The sequence below is a fragment of the Notolabrus celidotus genome, chromosome 3 (assembly GCF_009762535.1).
Source record: "Notolabrus celidotus isolate fNotCel1 chromosome 3, fNotCel1.pri, whole genome shotgun sequence".
NCBI lineage: Eukaryota > Metazoa > Chordata > Actinopteri > Labriformes > Labridae > Notolabrus > Notolabrus celidotus.
The window spans coordinates 36,907,301-36,928,316 of record NC_048274.1 but is presented as its reverse complement, the minus strand read 5'-3'; the positions used below and the strand labels follow the sequence as shown (position 1 = coordinate 36,928,316).

The 21,016-nt window shown below is 40.7% G+C and overlaps 1 protein-coding gene across 2 annotated transcripts in view; it reads left to right on the top strand.

The window, feature by feature from the left end:
* The window catches only part of dpy19l3 (dpy-19 like C-mannosyltransferase 3), a 120,956-nt gene that overhangs the window by 91,773 nt on the left and 8,167 nt on the right, over positions 1–21,016 (top strand). For both annotated transcript variants that reach the window (XM_034680886.1, XM_034680885.1), the window contains exons 17-18: positions 471–603; positions 17,226–17,384. In XM_034680886.1, the coding sequence (XP_034536777.1) occupies positions 471–603; positions 17,226–17,384 (292 nt within the window). The remainder of the gene's footprint in view (positions 1–470; positions 604–17,225; positions 17,385–21,016) is intronic.

Sequence of the window (21,016 nt, the reverse complement as noted above, 5' to 3'; positions counted from 1 at the left end):
GCACACACAAAAACGCACACTCGTTAACACACCAAGGCCTCTAGTCATTACTCTTCACGTCCAGTTGTGCGTCACATTTTCTCTCCAGTGTGATTTAGTTTGTCTGGACAAAGAAAGTTTTGTGTTTGTTCCAGATGAAGATAGCTGCTGTCCTTGGAACAAGTTCTCAGAAAGAAACTTTTAAATGCCATCAATATGTCCCAATTATTTCTTCAAATGCAGAAAGCAAAGGCATGTCGACTGAATAGTAAAAACAAATTCAGTGAAAATTCAATCAAACTTACTTGATGACTAGATACACCAGTGGATACTCCCAAACTTTTTTAACTCCAAAAGTTTTTTTTTATTTTTGGTTTTACACAGTCCCAGAGCCCTGAAACACAGTAGAGTTTTGCAAAACCCTTGTTATGGTGAATATTATCTGTTGCCTTAAATAATGTTACCTTCTCTCTCTCTCTGTTTGTCCACAGCACAAAGACCCCTAAGCGAGCTGTTTTTGCAGGCAGCATGCAGCTGCTGGCTGGCATCAAGCTGTGCACAGGCAGAGTTCTCACCAACCACCCCCATTATGAAGATAAAGACCTGCGGGAGAGGACCAGACAGGTACTGTAGGCTTCACTGTACTGTCAGACACTCCGGGGAGTGGAGACCACCAGAGGGGCTGCACGATAACACAAACAATATTTACATGGACAACTTCAATTTTAAATACATGGTCAGTGCTGTGTTGACTTCACAAAGGGAGTCATGGTGATTTGAATGCCTTTATTAGAAGCATGCTAATAGAGGGAGTCATTCATTTGTGTGGAGACAGAACAAAGAAGGCATAACAGGGGTCCTCACAGGTTTCACTCAAGAAGTGGGATTGCTTGAAGCAGTGTAGGTTGACACAAGGTATTGTCAAAACTAGAGGAGGGCGAACATATGGCAAACATTTAACTTCATGATCAAAATCAAGTTTTAATCACCGTTCTTTTTCATGTTTACTTTTCAGACTATTTAAGTTACTGGACAGTATCACCAAACTAATTTCCCTCTTAAAAAGTAAAATGACTAAAAGAAAATAAATAATGGACCATTAGGCTAACGTACTGTTTTACAACTCATGTTAAAGCTAGGGTTGGTAGTCATGGAAAACTAGCATGAATTTGAATGTAGCATTTCCTCAGGACTCCATCTAACCCCTCCCCCTCGCAGCTCCTCCAAAACAACGCCGCCGCTCACATGCACAAGCGCCGCTGATTCTCGGCCTCATGATGGTGACTGATTCAAAACCGGTCCTCAGCACATCGTTTGTGTTTTGCACTACGTCAAACTCATGTCTCACTCAGCAGTAAGAAAACACCAAAACATTCTCATAGTGAAAGTTAAAAACACAAACAAACATGGCTGCTGTTAGTACTCACAACTGTCATGCTAGCATTATCCAGTTGTACTGGTGACACGATATCAGGAGAAAATCTATAATGCATTTAATACATCTAAATTTTCTGTAGGACTTGCTAAATGTCATTCATTCTTCTGCTTGTCAGAGCCCCCGCGGTGAGAGCTTCTTAGACTCTGATCCGGACTACAGTCCTGAGCAAAGCACCTCATCGGGTCAGAGGGGACAGGCCCGAGCTCAAGCGAGAGGGGAGAGTCAGTAGAGTCAGGGGAAGCAGAGGCAGGGGATGGGGACTCTGAGTGCACGCCGGGGAAATGTACGCGCAGGAGGCGGGCAGAACGGCAGGACAGGATTTGATTGGTTTCATCATTTGGCTCCTGATGGCAGGGATTGGTTGGTGTTTTCCCAGGTTTACACCAGCTGTAGATAGCAGCTTTTCTCCTCTCTTTTTTAAGAACACATTATGTATTGATTACCATCGGGGCATACAGATCATTTTAACCAGTATAACAAAAAGTGTTTCTAAATCTGACTACCAACCCCAGCTTTAAGTTCACTGGCCCTTAAACAAAAACCTTGACATGGGTGAGACTTCAGATGTATACTCAGTCTCACACTTTGATTCAAAAATTAACATTGATTTCAAAAGGTAAACAACACAACAACAGCAACAACACTGGTAAAGTGCACTCATGCTACATAACAAAATATAAAAAGGCTGTTCACTTCACTTTGTTTCTGAGGTAGCAATCAAGCCTGATTTACACTTCTGCATCGAATTGACGGCGTAGCCTAGGCCGTAGCTCTTTGTAGCTCCCGTACCGACACAGAAGCCGACGCATGTAGCTGACTCGCACCTCCTCCAAAATGGAACTGCGCGTAAAATCAACAAGGACTGCAAGCCCTGTGATTGGTCCACTCAGCAGCATTTCCCACATTTACAACACTTCTGGGATCCTCGCACATCGGCCGCACATCAGCCGTGTATTTCATCTCCTCCTCTCTATTCTTCATGTAATCATGTCTGTATGATAAACATCAACATGTATCAGCTGTAGATTAACATAACACGCTCTGAATCACTGTGGAAAAGTAAACAGAGATCGTAGCGGGGCAGGAAGCAGGCGGCCGGCTATCAGAGAGACCACATTGACCTCAAGCATTTCGGCGTAGTATTGCTGCACGACAGAGAAGTATAAACCAGCCTTCAGTATGTAACTGTTCATTTAACAATGAGAATAAAATCACAGCACTTTATTGGTGGTGTAGATAAATGGTCGATTTTTTATTTCTTTGAGTAATATTAGCAAGTTTAGAAATATTTCCTTTTTGCTTAGACCATGATTTTTTTGTTTGGTTGTTTTTTGTGACAAACATTTTTGTGTATTTTTAAAGCCCTGTGCTGATGGTGAAAGCAGATTAAAAATGTAGAGGTTTAAGCATTATGGGGGTTTGTTCCATTCTGTTAGGTCCTGGAGGGTTGTTTGAAGATTGTGTCTATTAAGAGTGTTTGTTTTAAGATGGGATCACAAGTTGAGATAACATCATGAGGAAAATAAAGTAACTACATTAACCTTCTGGCGAGTTGTTTACTCTGATAAAGACGGTCAGAGAAGTAGAAAGTAAATAACACACATAAAAAATAACCAGACTGCTTTTCCTTGATTTGAACCTGACCTGCTTGGCGTCTCACTCAAGATGGTTTAGCTCAGGTTAAAGTGAAATGCTGGACAAATCTCTGCACTGATACTATCATGTAATGTGACACAGTAAATCAGCAGGTCACATTCAGGTGAGCAGCAAAGAGAAGAGCTGAGGGTCACAGCCGGCCTCTTTCTGCTCTCCTGATAACTCTGGACAGGCTCTGTTTTAAAGGAGACAGGGGTCAGGAGAGGAACGCTGCACCTAGATGCAGACTCTACAGTCTCTTCTCTGACATGAACCCAATGTGACTAGAAGAAACAAACAATAAAACTCAGGTGAGCTGAGGTAAGCAAAGCTCCTATTATAGAATCAAAGACCCGGTAGAGACAAAAGGAGCTGTATTTGGACAGGAAGCGTACTTGTGTGTGTCTGTAACGGGATGAATGCTCTCCTGCCAGGAGGAGGCTGTGTTGTTCATCTCCTCGATCAAACTTGGAGCTCCTGTTAAGAGTTTTTGATGATTATAAAAGAGACTAAAGGAAAACCTTTATCTCAGCGTGAATTTCAATGGGAAACAAGACCATCAGTAAGAGCATGGATCATTTCTGTACGGTATGTTTTTTTTTGTCTTACCATGCTGAGTTAGTGTCAGTCCAGGTGAGTTACACCACTGAAACAGTCTTCAAGCTTTTTCCTACAGCAAACACTTACAGTGACTGATCTGATTGGCTGTAGAGAACTCATGTAGAGGAGAAAACCAGCAGAGCGGTAATTATACTCATTTGACCACAGGAGAAGCCAAAGTCTACACAAGCTGAAAGCTGCTCTCAAAAACTTTTAGATAAATTCCTTCTTGTACAACTTCCAGGTCACCACCTGCATGTTATTCACGGCGAAAATCACATCATCATCCCCCAGTGAGCATAAATCATTTGTTGGTTAGGAGACATTTTCAGTGAGATTTGAGTGGTGGCAGTGATTTGGCCTCTTTTGTAAATATATTGTTTTAAATAAAGAGAAGTGGACACTTGTGCGTGTCTCTTCTAAGTGTAATGCTGCACAAAAATCTTGGTTTGGTACCTGTGCTTTGAAATCATGGTTTGGTTCATATCTGGTACCATTAAGGGAACAAAAGCAACACAAACCGTTTCTTTACCTTTAATAGGAGCTTAAAAGAACTTTCCCACATTGTTTTAATTGCAGCAATTACAGTTCCACATTTTAGGCTGCTAATATATATTTTTCATAACGATTTAAATAACACGAGTGACAATGTATGAAATAATAATAATAATAATAATAATAATAATAATAATAATAATAATAATAATAATAATAATAATTAAAGCCGCAAGCGGGCCCTCGCACACCAGTTGCCGCCGCCTACGCGAGCCGCCGCCACATGTAAACCGTCGCCTGATATTTGCCATCACATGATGCGAAAGCAAGATCTGAGAGTATATACTGCCTCAGGTGGTGCAAATGTTCCAAGTTTTTGGCAGATTGCCAAGAAAACCTCAAAAATTGACAGTGTGCCACGCCCACAATTTTAGTCTGAACAGAATTCCTTTAACACTAATTTAATCGTCAATATGTCTGCTATAGAATGTCTTGTTTTGACTGAATCAGAGCTCTCAAAAGTATGCACCTTTATTTGGGTGTCATTCTTCACATTCAAAGCTGTATGTGCATTTGATGCCCCGCCTCAACTCCTGCCACGCCCACATTTTTTGTCTGATCAAAATTTGTTCTGATAATTTTTTCTCGTCAAGGTGTCTACTCTAGGTTGCCCTTGGTTTGGACTGAATCAGAGAAAAGCTCTAGAAGTTAATAGCGAAAGTATGCACCATTATTTTGGCCCCGTTTTTCATGTTCAAAGCTAGGTGGCGCTCTTCCTGTTGAGTTTGGGATATGGGTGCAAGAGGCTTTTTTGTGCGTCCTGATGCCATGAATATGCGTAAAATTTTTCAAGCATGTGGCTCAAAATAACCCCTATGGGGAGGGGTTTTTGAAAACTGTAGGGGGCGCTAGTGAGCACATTTTTTCGACTTTTTTTGCGAAACCCATAAAATGTCACAATTTTCGCCAGGACTGATGAGTGTGTTGGATGAGGTGAAATTATGTGCATTTTAAAGTCACATAAATCCATTTTCCAACGTTTTTTTTTTATGCCCTGCCCCAAAGTCTGCCACGCCCACAACTTTCGTCTGAACGGAATGCCTTTACTTTGAATTAATCGTCAATGGGTTTACTATAGAATGTGCCTAGTTTGGACTGAATCGGAGAAAAGCTCTAGGAGAAATTAGCAAAAGTATGCACCCTTCCACGGACCCATTTTGGCTCCATTTTTCATGTTCAAAGCTAGGTGGCGCTCTTCCTGTTGAGTTTCAAATATGGGTGCAAGAGGCTTTTTTGTGCGTCCTGATGCCATGAATATGTGTAGGACTTTTCATGCATGTAGCTCAAAAAAACTCAGTATATATAATAACTTGCAATTTTCACCAGACCCAATGAGTGTGCAAAAATATCTGCGCTTTCATTAACGTTCAGGGGTCCAAAAATGCGTTTTAAGTGGTGGAAGAAAGAACAATCCTTAGGGTTACAATAGGGCCTTCGCCACCAGCGGTGCTTGGGCCCTAAAAATGTATTTGTAGAGCAAACCAAGTTAAGTCAACTCAACTCAACTTTATTGACATAGCACCTGTCATGCATATAAACATGCAGCCCAAAGTGCTTCATAGAATAACAGAGACAGAAAACAACAGCAATGGTAAAATGAAAAAAGGCATGATTATAAATAAAATACTTAAAAATAAAGCAAACACAGTAAAATTAAAAAGATAAGTAAGAATGGAAATAAAAGTTATAAATAAGGTAGTGTTGACAAGGTCAGATGAATACAGTGAATAAAATAGATAAATAAATAATTAAATAAGATAAATAAATGTTAAAGCAATGATTAAAATAATAATAATAATGATTAAAATAATAATAATGGGGTCCAGGGCTAAAAATAAATGACTCCAAATTAAAAGCTAGATTAAAAAGCTAAGTCTTAAGTTTACTTTTAAAAACATACAGAGAGCTTGCCGTTCTGATGTCCAGAGGCAGAGAGTTCCATGGGTTTTATGCTTAGGGGCATAAAAACAGAAACTCTGGTCAGTGCTTGTGAGAGACACACGAGGAACATTTAAAAGGGAAGCATTCAAGGACCTCAGTGATTGAGCTGGAACATAAAATGACAGGAGATCAGTGATGTATGGAGGAGCAAGTTACAAAGTGCTTTACATGGGCAGCAAAATCAAACAGGCAGTTCATAATATCACCCAAGTCAAGTTAAAGCAATAAAACACTACTAAAAGGCATAAAACTCCCCTAAAATAACTCTAAAGGAATACCAATATTTTAAAATATATTTCTTAAAATGGTTAAAATAGGAGCGCTGGTGGCCTCGCGCCCCACATACAGAGGCTGTAGTCCTCTTCGTAGAGGTCACCGGCTCGATTCCCAGCCACGACCATTTGCTACATATCTTCCCTCTCTCTCTACTCCCCACATTTCCTGTCTCTCTTCAGCTGTCCTATCAATAAAAAAAGTCAAAAAGCTAAAAAATATATCTTTAAAAAAAAAACAGGTACAATTAAATTAAATTCAGATAAAATCAGGAAAGGCTCTATGATAAAAAAGTGATACAGGGTCCGAAATGAAATCCTGCCAAGTGCCAATTTTGGCAGATATTTAGTTTGGTACATTTCTGAAAGCTTTTCATTACATGGCCGGTAAACTCTGGTACCAAAATAGTTTGGTGCATGTGTTAAATTAATGTGTTATCCATCACGTGCAACTGTTAAAGGTGACACATCATGCAAAATCGACTTTTTAATGGTTCTCTACCTGAAATATGTGTCCCTGGCATGTCTACAAACCCCCAGAGAATGAAAAAAAAATCCATTCTGCCCCTGTTCTGACTTCTACACCTTTCTGTAAATGTGTGCTGAAACCAGCCATTTCAGTTTTCAGTGTTTTTGCTACGTCTGTCACGGAGTCAGAGCTCGGAGCTTGTTCAGCTCATAGACTGTATAAAATAATACTGAACCCCTCCTCCGTTTTTCATTCCCTGCACACATGTGTGCTAACAAGGAGCTTAGGAGGGAGGCATGCTAGTTGTAGGCTGTCTTAATAAACACAAAGGTCGGTTTTACTCCCCACGTCTGCAGATTTGAAGATCTAGTGGATGATTTTTATTTGTCATGGAAAAGTGCTAGCACTAGTTAGCATAGCTACATAGCTACATGTTTGTAGCTGTGTACCAAGACACACGTCTACATACTGATAAATAAAACAACAAGAAACACTAAATCTGTGACCAATGGTTCAGAAAGGTCCTGCTGCAGGCGCCTTTCCATCAGGATCAGATTCTGGATCAGATTCAGAGGGTTGAAGTAACGTGATCTGTGAGCAGCCGTGTATATTCAACCAACATGTAAACATTAGATCAACGTGCTGGACAGCCGAGGCCACATCCACTTCCTGAGGGGGCGTGGTCAGAGAGAAAACAGAGTGTTCTGAGGAGGGCTGAAGAAGAAGGTTTTTCAGGCATGCCAAAATCTGATTTCAAAGTGTTTTTTTGAGCATAAACTTTAAAGACATGTTTTGGGGACCTCTTAGACCAGGGGTGTCAAACATACGGCCCGCAGGCCACAACCGGCCCGCCAGATGTTCCACATCCGGCCCACAGGATGACTTTTGAAATTACAGAGAAGGCATTGACTGCAATTTTTCAATAAATGTAACTGGCATTTCAAATTTGTCCTACAGGGGGGGCACCTGAATGGCTCTCTATGACTTTTTTTTCTCAAAGTGAAGAAAAAGAATATTTGCAGTTTGCATAATCCGGTGGAAAATCATAGACTTTTTGGACTGGCTGGGGGGTCCATAAAGGTCTAGTATATTCTATCTGTTCTTTTGCAGTAAACATTACACTCTGTGTCAGGTGAATGGGTAACCTGTGTGTTTGGTGTGTTTACAGCAGGTTTCAGGGCTTAAAGAATATAATATATGGCCCTATATGAGACTCATCATGGCGAGAAATACAACAACTGTTTTTGTAAAAAGATAGTTCATGAAATATAAAAAATTTCAGAATGTACTTGTACTTTTGTTTTGCAAACAAAGGGAAACATTTAGAGTTTTTGTTATTTATAGGTTATTATGTTATGATTTTACTGGTCCGGCCCACTTGAGATCAAATTTGGCTGACATTTGACACCCCTGTCTTAGACCATTATTGTGATGAAAACGGTGTGATATGTCACCTTTAACATGGGACATTAGCTACCCTGCTGGAAAAGGGTTTTCGTGATCAAGACTCTCTGACAGGACTACTGACTCACTATTTTTTTAATCTCTGGCCCCAGAGGAGGTTTAATTGATGGGATTAATGAGTGCAACGGCTCCTCTCTGAAGCAGACAAACACACTGCTGAACAGCACTCAAATATGTAAATGCTCTGACTGTTGTGGATACTCTCCTGTGTATTGTAAACATGTACTGTTGGTTAGTAAGCACTGGATGTCATTTGTTACCGTGCCGCATTGGTCTTCCATTGTTTTGATGCACAAAGAGATTACCGTCAAACTTCCTCCTCTTGTACCTCAACACTTGATCAGTATAGATGATTTTGCTTAAGATTTTGCTTCTGGCCTCCTCATGAAGTTTGTATTCAGTGTGTGAATTTTAACTTGAAGTAACTTTGATTGAGATGGTTTTAGAACAAATACACCCAAAGTATCTCTAATGGGTACTTGGACTTGGAGTATACAGGGACACTGTGACATGGTAAAGATGTAGCACTGATCACAGACTCTGGAGGACTCATTTTTATCACATCAGTTGGCACAAAGAAGTCTGGTAAATTCGACACTGGAGGAAAAGGAGGAAACAGCTGAGATAAAGTAAAATAGGCTACAGGACACAAGAAGCTGATGATGTTGACTGAGAAATTGTGAAAGTGAAGACAGCATGGATAACAAATGGAATACAGTAGGGGATATGACAGTGTCCCTTTTAGAGAGTAGTGAATGAAAAATGTCAACTTATTCTGACAGTGGCAGAAAAAAAAAACCACCCATCAGGTCCTGCTCATCTGGTCCATCTTCTTTATCAGAGGACATGTTCAGCTTACCAGAGCCACTTACTGTTTGCAAATAACAATGATGTATGCAAGGGTGCACATGCATTTGTCAAGCTAAGCGAGGGGATTAACCACCAAAGATTGTGACTGCTACCAAAACAAACTGACTTTGGCAAATGATAAACGACTACCGGAACTGTGTGATATCAAAGAGGAGATTGAAGACACCAGCAAGGGGGTGAATACGAAGTGGCCAGATGTTTTGAGTGGAGAAACCCAGTGTGTCCACCAAGAGGAGTTAAGAACACAAGTCACTGCGTTGTCTGCAGTAATGCACAGACCATCAGTTATCAATGCATCAACTCCAAGTATTGTGTCTTGAAATCAGAACTCTTCCCAAGCTGAAGACAAACATACACGGCTGTATGTCACAGTTATTTATTTGTGGATATTGCTTTATGTGAACATTAGTTCTGCTCTTATTAACAATTTTATTTCTTACCTCTACATTTTAAGTGCTGAGGAATCAACTTCTCATGCACTACACACACTGAAATTAAGTTTGGAATTGTGTCAGTTCATATTTATTTGCAGTCAAAGCTGACTGAACTAAAGCTTGATAACATGTTAAATAGCTTGCAGACTTCGCCGGTGTTCCAGCATTAAGTGTGACCCTGTTAACTGGCGACTTTCTCTCACATGTCTTAAGTTTTTCATTGAAGACGGGTCTGACGAATGAAATTTGCATTAATATAAAAACATAAACTATTCAACTGCTAATGCACTTTCAATAACTTTTTCTGTATTTCAACAGTTGTTGCAACCTTGGTAAACAATGACACACTGGCTGAAAGTCACCAGTTAACATGGCTGCTCTTTAATCCAAAACAATGGTTGCTTTGAAACAGCCATGATCCTGTCAGAATTCTTTAGAAATTGAGTCCACGGTTTTCCATTCTGACAACCAACCATTCAACGAGCAGACATTTTGGGGCTGGTAACTCCTTTAAAGGTGACATATCATGCAAAATTGACTTTCTACCTGAGATATGTTTCCCTGGCATGTCTACAAACCCCCCGAGAATGAAAAAAATCCATTCTGCCCCTGTTCTGATTTCTCCACCTTTCTGTAAATGTGTGTGAAACGAGCCGTTTCAGACTTCCGTGTTTTTGTTACGTAACAACAATATCCGGTCTGTCACGGAGTCAGAGCTCGGAGCTTGTTCAGCCCATAGACTGTATAAAATCATACTGAATCCCTCCTCCGCTTTTCATTACCTGCACAAATGTGTGCTAACAAGGAGCTTAGGAGGGAGGCATGCTAGTTGTAGGCTGTCTTAATAAACACAAAGGTCGGTTTTACTCCCCACGTCTGCAGATTTGAAGATCTAGTGGATGATTTTTATTTATCATGGATAAGTGCTAGCGCTAGTTAGCATAGCTACATAGCTACATGTCCTAGCTGTAGCTGTGTACCAAGACACACATCAACATACTGACAAATAGAACAACAAGAAACACTAAATCTGTGACCAATCCTTCAGAAAGGTCCCGCTGCCTTTCTGGCAGAGGTCGCTTTTACTCCCCACGTCTGCAGATTTGAAGATCTAGTGGATGATTTTTATTTGTCATGGATAATTGCTAGCGCTAATTGGCATAGCCACATAGCTACATGTTCATAGCTGTAGCTGTAGCTGTAGCTGTGTACCAAGACACACGTCGACATACTGACAAATAAAACAACAAGAAACACAGAATCTGTGACCAATCCTTCAGAAAGGTCCTGCTGCCTTTCTGGCAGATGTCGGTTTTACTCCCCACGTCTGCAGATTTGAAGATCTAGTGGATGATTTTTATTTATCATGGATAAGTGCTAGCGCTAGTTAGCATAGCCACATAGCTACATGTTCGTAGCTGTGTACCAAGACACACGTCTACATACTGATAAATAAAACAACAAGAAACACTAAATCTGTGACCAATCCTTCAGAAAAGGTCCTGCTACAGGCGCCTCTCCGTCAGGATCAGATTCAGAGGGTTGAAGTAACGTGATCTCTGAGCAGCCGTGTATATTCAGCCAACATGTAAACATTAGATCAACGTGCTGGAGAGCCGAGGCACATCCACTTCCGGAGGGGGCGTGGTCAGAGGGAAAACAGAGTGTTCTGAGGAGGACTGAAGAAGAGGACTTTTCAGGCAGGCCAAAATCTGATTTCAAAGTGTTTTTTTGAGCATAAACTTTAAAGACATGTTTTGGGGACCTCTTAGACCAATATATATTGATGAAAAAAGCGTGATATGTCCCCTTTAACTTGGTGTTTGAAGTCAGCTGTAAGAGGCTCTGTGAGAGATTGAACAGCTAAGTGGACTGATTTTAAGGGGGCTTAGGAGTTAGCCATTACAGTGAAAACAGTTACAACCAAAAGGTACAGAGATTGTTTCTTAAAGGGAAGAAATATTGTAAACCAGGCTGAAATAGTGACAAATGATTGATTCAGTAGTGTAGCAAAGGTTGGATAATGCATCACTCAGCTGGAGGATGACATCATTTTTGTGCAAGATCTGTAGTACAAATAAAGCTCCACTAATCCAGCCTAGAACTGACCCAGAGGATGTTTTAGTTTGGACACTTTCTGGGCTCATTTTGTTCTCTAATTTATGTGTTACAGTATCGACTATCAAAGCTGACAAGATTACCATCTCCTCATATTTCCCTGCAGACCCTCTCCTCTCTGTTTCATCTTTGTGTTTTTCCAAAGCCTCGAATTTTCACAAAACTTTTTTTTTGACTGGAGCAGATGTTCTGTGTCTGTCTTTGAGGGTGCCCAGAGAAAATGTTCTCCTAAGTTTGTCCCGTGTCTTCTTTTGTTAGTTTGGACTTTTTTGTAGCCAAGCTCCCGCCAAATCTCCCACTGTGTTGTAAAATGTAATTCAGAAAGGCAGCATCTTATTTTTCTTGTATGTTTCTAGTGAGAGAGGAAGAGAGAGAACACATCTGTTCAAATTTTCATTCTGCAGTTTAGTACCACAAGCTGATTTATCAATGAGTGGGTAATTCATTTTGGAGCAAAAACTGGGATTAAGAAGACACAGAAAAGTCAAACTTAACAAACTGAGTGAATCATGATTTGGTGCTACAGCATTAGATAAAGGAACATAAGCCTAGATGTTGATCCATCAAAGTAAGTCACAATATTTTGGGGGATTTGCACGATATTTGATGCTATTTCTCAGCCATCTTTGTAATAATAAACATTATAATTTACAGATTTCAATAGTTTCATTTACAGATAGTGTATAATAAAACAGGAGAGCTGTTCAATCAGGATTTCTTGCCTTTACTTCATGGTACTGTGGTGTTTCCTGCACAGATGGATCTGTATTGTGCGTCTGCAGGTGAAGTCGTGCTGCCTCACACATCCATCTCCCCCAGCTCTGAGCTGATGTCAGGGTGAGAGACGGGGGAATTGTCTGTGTATGGGGGTCTCTGACCTGCAGTGATTGTGTGAATCAATGTGGGACCAGGAGAAGCTCGACATGCATCCATTAAGTCAGACTGAATAGTAACAGCGACGATGGAGGCTAACATGCTGCATTACAAGGAAGAGATGAGACAAAGTAATTCAAAGCTTGATCCGAAAAGGCGACTGGACTTAGAAAACACTCTTTTAAAACAGACTGAGAACATTAAATTATTCATTTCACAAAAACAGTTTTAGTTTAATACTGGAGTTGTAACAATATTAAAATGTCTTGATAACAGACAAATGAAGACTAGGAAAAAAACACCATCTATATGAGGCTGTTGAAGTCCAGCTGTCTGTGCTGAGTGAGACGCTCTCTGCTTGCTTGAGGCTCTGTGTAACTTTAGCCTTTGTCTCTCTGTGGAGAGATGGTAACAGTGTTTGACTAAAGTAAGTCTGTGATGGGAATTTATACTTTGGCTCCAGCGTGTTTACTAACCTTCCGAATCCTTCACTGTAGACCTCAGAAAATGTCCGTATGTCTTTGGCGATACACGCAGTGATACATCTTGTGATCTCTTGAGCCCCCGCTCCATTGAGGGGAGGTGAGGCTGTAAACGCTTCCTTTAGAGTCTTTTGGCTTGGCTGGAGTTTTTCCTACATGCTACACACTCCCTGAGGTGTTGATCACAGCAGTCTTGTATTATCTGCATATTATTTTGTGTTTGTCCATTTCCTTTTCTCATTTCCTCATTTCCTGTTTCTTGACACGGGAGACTGAAATTAGTGCCGGGCGATATTGATAATTATCACGATAAATATCAATCATTATTTCATTTAAATGTAAAGTCAGATTTTTGCTCCTGAGTGAAAGTTAAAGACAGTTTGTTAGTTTTGTATCCGGATTTAGTTTCTGATGAACTTCTTGAATCCATCATTTCTGACGGTGCTAACAGGAAGCAGGTCTTTAATGTAAGATGAGATTTATGTGAAGTTTTACTTTGTAGATTCTTATTTTTCTCAGGTTGAGGTTATTTTCATAATTTGATTTAAATTTACAACAAAGATATATCAAATGTTATACTGTGTGTCAATTTATAGAGTATTGTTTGAGTTGTGCTCTCCTCTTTAAGATTACTAAGTTTTACAGGCAGAGTGATGTTGTTTCCCACAGTGCAGTGAATGCATCATGGTTATTCAGTGTTCAGTTGTCCTACTGTTGCGGTGGACATTAAACATGTTCAAAAACAGCAGAACATGCACAGTCTCTGTGCTCTTCCTTTACCCACATCCTGAAAGTATATTTAATGAAGTGTGTGAAGTTACTAGTTAACAGAGTCGACTCAGTGTCAGATTAACGACTCTGCTTTGAGCTGCTAGGTTTTGAGTCTTCTTCAGTGTCGCTGTCAATCCCGCTCCAAACATCTTTAAGCCCCGCCTACCTCTCACCCTGTGACATGATTGGCTGTTCAATGCCGTCTTCTTCTTCTGTCAAACGTTGGACGGCAACTAGCTTTTAAGGTTCATTAGCGCCCCCTTTATTTAAAGTGTTTGGGGGGTGCAATTACATGTGTATTTATTTTAAATTTTTATCTGAAGTATTTTATATTTATATCGAGAAAATGTATATCACGATAATTATCATTATCGAATTAACACCCAGCACTAAGTGAAATGCTTCAACACCTCATATTTAAAAGCCACTGAAGCATTTTTTCCCCAAAAGACCTACCATTTCACACCATCACAGGTGCATGATGGTCCAGAGAAAAACATGTCATTGTGAACCCTGACCCCACCCTGATCCACATCCACTCTCCATCAGGAAGCCAAACACATGCCTGAACAATTAACTCCTGCACGGCCATCAATTTATCATATCATCATCGTATCATGACACTTTTTTTCTTGTGATGTTGTGAAATCCACGATACCATTCTATCCCAATTTAATACCCCTAAAAGTGTTTTCAACCTTTTTGTAATGTTTTGTAGTGTTAGTACTCTTGGTTGCACTTTTGTTTGATAGTACCAAGAAACACCAACGCTTATGAAAAACAAATCTGTTGTTAAACTTTTAACCCAAACCTGCCCCCAAACGAGGGAGAGAAAGTAAGATCAGAGAGTGCTGGAAAACAAAGCAGTGAAAAAGACAAATTAAATGCTATTCTCTGATGTTTTCACAGCTCTGCAAAATGTATAAACACTTCCTGTCCTGTAACCAAACGCACAGGAGAGTTCAGTACTTTGTATGTTTGCTGCTGAAGTCACACTTCATCCTGCCTGCTGTGTGTCTCTCTGCTCAGACCTCTGTCACAGCATCTGCACAGCTTATTGTTATCATTCACAGGTCAGCAAATAGGATCATTTTGTAAAGTCTCTTTGGCGTCTCATAAAGATGCACATGTTATGTTTGTTGCAGACAGACAGTGACGTCCCATGGTACTCATATTATTATTCATCTTTGTGTTCTCGGTCTGATGTGTGAGCTGTCAGCTGTGAGCTCAAAATCACTGCATGAAAGCAGACACCCATAGAATAACAGTCAAGAGAGCACACTCTGCGGGTACACACATCAACACACACCTTTTCAGGATTATGAATGATCATTCAGAGGAAATGTTCCATTTTGAGTCCACACACTTTACTTTTTTTTTTTATAGATATATTCTGCCTTTGATTACTGTCAACACTCTGTCAAATGTTGGTTCTGGTGTTTAGTGCCTTTCTCGGCACCAGCAGTGTGCAGGTTGGAAATCAATCATGAGTGCCCAGGAGTTCATTTTTTGTTGCAGTGGTTTGGTATAGATATCATTTGATTTTAACTGGAGTCACATCAAGTACAAACTTCTGGTAGTGGGGCATCTCTTTTGCTGACTTTATTTTTCTGTCCTTTCAGCTTCACACACCTGTTGTTGAGCCATATACCAGGCAAACATAAATGTAGTATAACCAAGCAGCAACCTCCAGTCTAAAAATATGAGTCCAATGTGGAAGTGCTGAAAACTGCAGTTCATCAAGGATCTGCTTGAGGCTGGCTCTGGAAGTACTGGAAACCCCATACACACCCATTCAAAAAGGACAATCTTTACAGTAGAAATAAACATGTTTACAGCCTGGTTCAAAAGACGAGTGTAGTCTGGATAGCTCATTTCTCGATCGGCACACACTGTACGAGGGGTGGATTTTTTTCTAACGCAGCTTCCAAGAGTCTTCCAATGAGAGGCACAGCTGACTTGATTGACAGGCAGGAACGCTGCAGTTGTTTGCTAGGAGGCTCAAAGCCCGCCTCTTTACGTCACAATCGCTCGACAGCAGCAATATGGCTGCCGCTGACGATCGGCCTCAAAACAGCGCATCAGAAACAGATGGGTGACGTCATGGATACTACGTCCCTATTTTATACAGTCTATGAGTATAACATCTGACTCTGAGAGCCAGTCCTGTAAACACAGCCACACTCAGCTGATTAAAAAACATGGTAGCAGATTAGCTTAGCCATTAATATTCATTGTTTTTTTTGCTCTTGCAGTGTGCACTTTTCTTCCTCACAATGGACAGGATGTGTGTGTGTGCGGGTGTGTGTTTGTGTGTGTGTGCAGATGTGTGTATGTTGGTCATCTCATGGATAACTGAGCCCATGTTTTGCCTCCCAGCAGGAAGTTGGCCATGCTGAGCCGCTGGCCGGGCCGGAGCGGAGCAGAGTGTGGAGCTCATTAATGATCCCCAGCACAGCTTCAGACCTTCTGGGCTCCAAGTGTGTGTGTGTGTGCGTGTTCGTGTGTGTGTGTTTGCGTGTGTGTGCGTGTGTGTGAGAAGGAAAACATTTCAGGGACCCTTATGATGTTTCCTTCTCTTTGGTTGTTCACTTGGAATAACTTGCGACCCTTTGTTAGTCGACAAAGAGCATTGTTTTCTTTAACCTCCAGTGTGTGAAAGTGTATTGTGGTATTTTTGTGGGTACTATATAGTAATTACATCTTTACACTTCAAATTGAGAAAGCCAGATAAAATGATAAGGGTAAATCTAGCACAATACATGAAAATTGGTGTGATTGTATTTGCGGCTGAGGTTTTATTTGGTGTTGAAACTTGTCAGTGTGCTCTGTACGACAGGATTCAGTCTGCTGCCGGCCTGAGTTTTACCCTATTATAAACATCTGTAAGAATATTCACTTCTGTCAGTTCTTACCGGTTGCCTGATTTGTCCATTTAAATCTGTTGTAGTGTGAAATTAAAAGTTATATTTCATCTGCGATGATGAACCGTCACTGATTCCACAAAGTTCTGATCTGTTTTGTTTAACACTTGTTTTCGTTCCCTCTCTGATTTAGTTTCGCCGATAATTGTTTTCATCCAGATTTCTTCAGTAATCATGTTATGATAGAATCGAAAACAGACTTTCATCAGAAGTTTAATTCAGAAAATAAATGTGGCTGTTAATGGCGTTCCAGGAGAGAGCTTTTTTCTTCTCCCAACAATATTGGTGGTAAATTGCCAAGCCAGAAGATCTTTAGGCATAGAAAAGCAATCACAGAATCCACACAATCCTAAATAAATCCACTTTCACTCTGTCTCTGTGTGTGTATGTGTGTGAACAGGTGTATCAGGTGTATTCTCGCAGGGCCCCGGAGGAGGTCTACGACATCCTGAAGACCATCGGGGCAGACTATGTGGTTCTGGAAAACAGCATCTGTTACGAGCGGAGACACAGACGAGGCTGCAGACTGAGAGACCTGCTCGACCTGGCCAACGGACATGTGGGTGGCATTTATTTAACATGACTCATTCAGACCGACTGTGTGCAAGTCTGAGCCAGCATGTGTGTGTGTGTGTGTGTGTCTGAGTGTGTGTGTGTGTGTGGTCCCCTGTCTTCTCCACTGCCAACTTTCGGTGACTGGGTGAAAGCTCTCAGCCTCCGCAAAGATCAATACTTTTACTTCTCGTCCACACATCACTGTCGCTCATGCTGTCACATTCTTTAATTCTCCCCCGTCTCCTCCCTCTCCTCCCCCACCCCCCCCCACCTCCTCTCTTATTTTGATGTGGGATGATGTGTGGTGGCTATTTGGATTATCAGAGGCCAGACAAGCTTCACTCTTTTTTTTTTTGTCTGACTCAGTGTGATGTACGACACATGAAACATATTGTGTGCGTTTGTGTGTGTGTGTTTGTGACGGCGTCGTTGTCACTGCACATCTAACACTCAGACAGCTTTATTGGAGGAATGCAGGGTTCACATCTGTTTGTCCTTTTCTTCCCCTGTGACTTTCTCTTGTTTCTATTTTACGTTTTGTGTTGTCTCTTTCTGTCTGCTTCTCTTTCTGTCTGTCCTCTTCATCTTTTTGTCTCTTTCTCACATTTCTCTTTTTTTTTTTAATCTTTCTGTAAGTATTTTTTTTTGCCTTTCAATCTTATATCATTATTCGGTTTTTGTTGCTTTCTTTCTTTCTTTTATTGTGAAGAATATCAAGCTCAAGCAGGTTCAGTCATAAAAAGTAAACCCCAGATCTCTGGACGTGTAAAGTCTATCTCACAGGACAAAAGAAACCCCTCCAGCCCCGTCTTGTTGGCCTGACTGCAGTGAATGTGACAGTGTGAACTCATCTGAATCTTTTTATATATGTATATTGTTTGTCTTCTTTTCCAGCGGCGGAACAAGTTTGTGCTGCGTCCACAAAAACAGTGCCAGACACAGTGGCTGGCGGCAAAGAGAAGCACTGAGGATTTCCTCTGTATTGCGTTCACTTACTGAGACATCAGTGTTTGGCTCAGACATTATTCAAATCAACTCAATGTAGTACAAAAGACCACGTTTACAGTGATCGATAGCCTAGCTTCTGTGTCGGCACTCCCTACTTCATACAACTACACTTGAGAAAAAGTCACTATCCTTCTAAAGCAGGGGTGTCCAAAGTACGTCCCGGGGGCCAATCGCGGCCCAAGGTCCATTTATTTATGGCCCCAAGCTTCCATCTTAAAACGTGTTATTATAGCAAAGAAATGAATCACCTTCTGAATCATCTGTACATTTGCAGTTTCTTTCAAGCGCACAAACAAAACTAAAGTCATCCATAACCATCTCAAAAAGCTTCACATGGACTACTTTTATAAATTCAAAGCTCTGGATATTCTGCAGGAATATAATTAGGAAGAAACACATGAACTCTTAAAGTTGACAGGTTTTTTCAAATTCATGTTTTTATCATGATGTGAAAATGTTCTTGATGAACGATAAAAGTTCAGAAGACACAAAGGAGGACACAAGACAAGATCAAAATTATGAAATTGTGCAGAAAAGGCAAAATTTGGTGCATTGAAAATAGTTCAGAATGCAGGACAAGAATTATTATCTTAACATTATCTTAATGTGTTGTCTGCTGGTCAGAAAAGTCTTAAAAACAACATGAAATAGAAGTGTGATGAAATCCAGATCCTGTTCCTTCCAAGAAAAATAATGAGACAATATTTTTCCCCACATTGCCCGACCCGACTGAAAAACATTTTCCTCCAGAAGAAGATAAAGTTTGCTAATGTTTACGTGGCTTGTGGAGAACTGAGGACTTCCTAGTTACTGATTTATTGAGAAAAAAATGTCAAATAATTATTAAATAGAGATTTCATATATAACTTGTATGATTCCTAAGTCACCTAAGTCTCAGTAGGAGCCACTGGCCCTGAAGTATTCTGACAACATCAAATGTGACTCTCTTTGAAAAAAGTTTGGACACCACTGCTCTAAAGGGTTTTTGTTGGTCACATGTTAATCACATACTGTGTCTAACTGTAGTGCAGCCACCAGCCACTAGTTAGAGCTGTTGTTAAATTTGATGGCTACTGCCATAATGCTATAATGCTTTACTACCTGGATGTAAACAAGCACAGCGGCATCTCGTACTGCGGAGTGGTTTGTCAGTGTATGATCTAGAGCAGGGGTTTCCAAACTTTTTAGCTCACGACCTCCATAAAGACTTGCGACCCCCGCTGTTCCTCAAAGTGATTAAATGTTACTTAATACTTAAAGCTGCTGTTGGTAGGAATGGTCTAAAAAACATTACTTTTTTCTGCTGAATTTAGAGTAAAGGTCACAATACCCATCAGTACTCATCAATAAGTGGAGTAATGTGAGACTATTGCAAAATCTCTGCATTTTCCAATGCCTTTGTATCAAGCAATGTTATTATTCCCCTCGTTCCTGTTATGACGCACCAATCATACCGAATCTCCAATCCTCCATGCTGATTGGTTAAGGGTGGCCCCTACTACGTCCTCCGATTGGTTATGAGTCCGGCACTATCATGAGCGCGCAGAGGGGAGGGAGGGTGGTGCTAAGAGGTAATCTGGTTGGGAGGGATAGTGTTGACAATTGAAGTCCCACTCTGAACAGATGTTAACTCTGTGACTACCAACAGCAGCTTTAATGTAGCTGGTCTGCAGAACATTAACTTACCTACATGCACATGTGTCTGTGTTTCCTGTGCTGTCATGAATTAACCTGCTGCTACTGATTCTTTTGTTAACTAGTTGTTAGCTAACCCTAAACTTAGGAGTCATATGGCAACACAAAAAAGAAGAAAACTAATGAATATGTGTATTTGCAGGGTTGTATTTCAAATTGAACTACTATTTAGTCAGTATCTTTACAATAATGGGTAATACAGACAATTTCAGATTTCTAAAAAAAAAACATTTTGGAAGATATGTCACAACCCTCCATTTGTTTCTAGCGACTCCCAGGGGGGTCCCGACCCACTCCTTGGGAACCCCTGATCTAGAGAAAGCAGATGAAGTGGCATGAAGGCTGTGTCTGGTTAAACTGGCATAACACCACTTGATGGAGTCAATCAATCAATCTTCATTTGTATAGCGCCAAATCACAACAAACGATATCTCAAGACGCTTTTACAAACAGAGCAGGTCTAGACCACTCTATGTTAAATGATTAACAGAGACCCAACACCAAGACAGGATATGTCTCAGTCTGACCCCACCTTAATCCACCATGAGCATTGCACCTAACAGTATTTAGCTAGTTACATTGGCGAGGAAAAACTTCCTTTAACAGGCAGAAACCTCGAGCAGAACCAGACTCATGTTAGACAGCCATCATGCCTCGACCAAGTTAGGTTTGGAAAGAGGGATAGATGAGTGGACGTTAACTGGCAGGGTGGACGAGGACTCGCTCTGCTCCTCTAACTTTTTTTTTCATGAGAGCAGTCGCTTTCTCAGAATTTGAATTTCCATTCAAACAACGATGAAATGAATTGCTTCAGGACGTCCTTAGCTTCTACCCGGGTTCTTGTGGATCCTGAAAAGTCTTAAAAAGTCTTGGATAAGAAATGTTCAAGCATGATTTAAATAGGCTTGGTCCCCACATTCCATTTTTACGGTA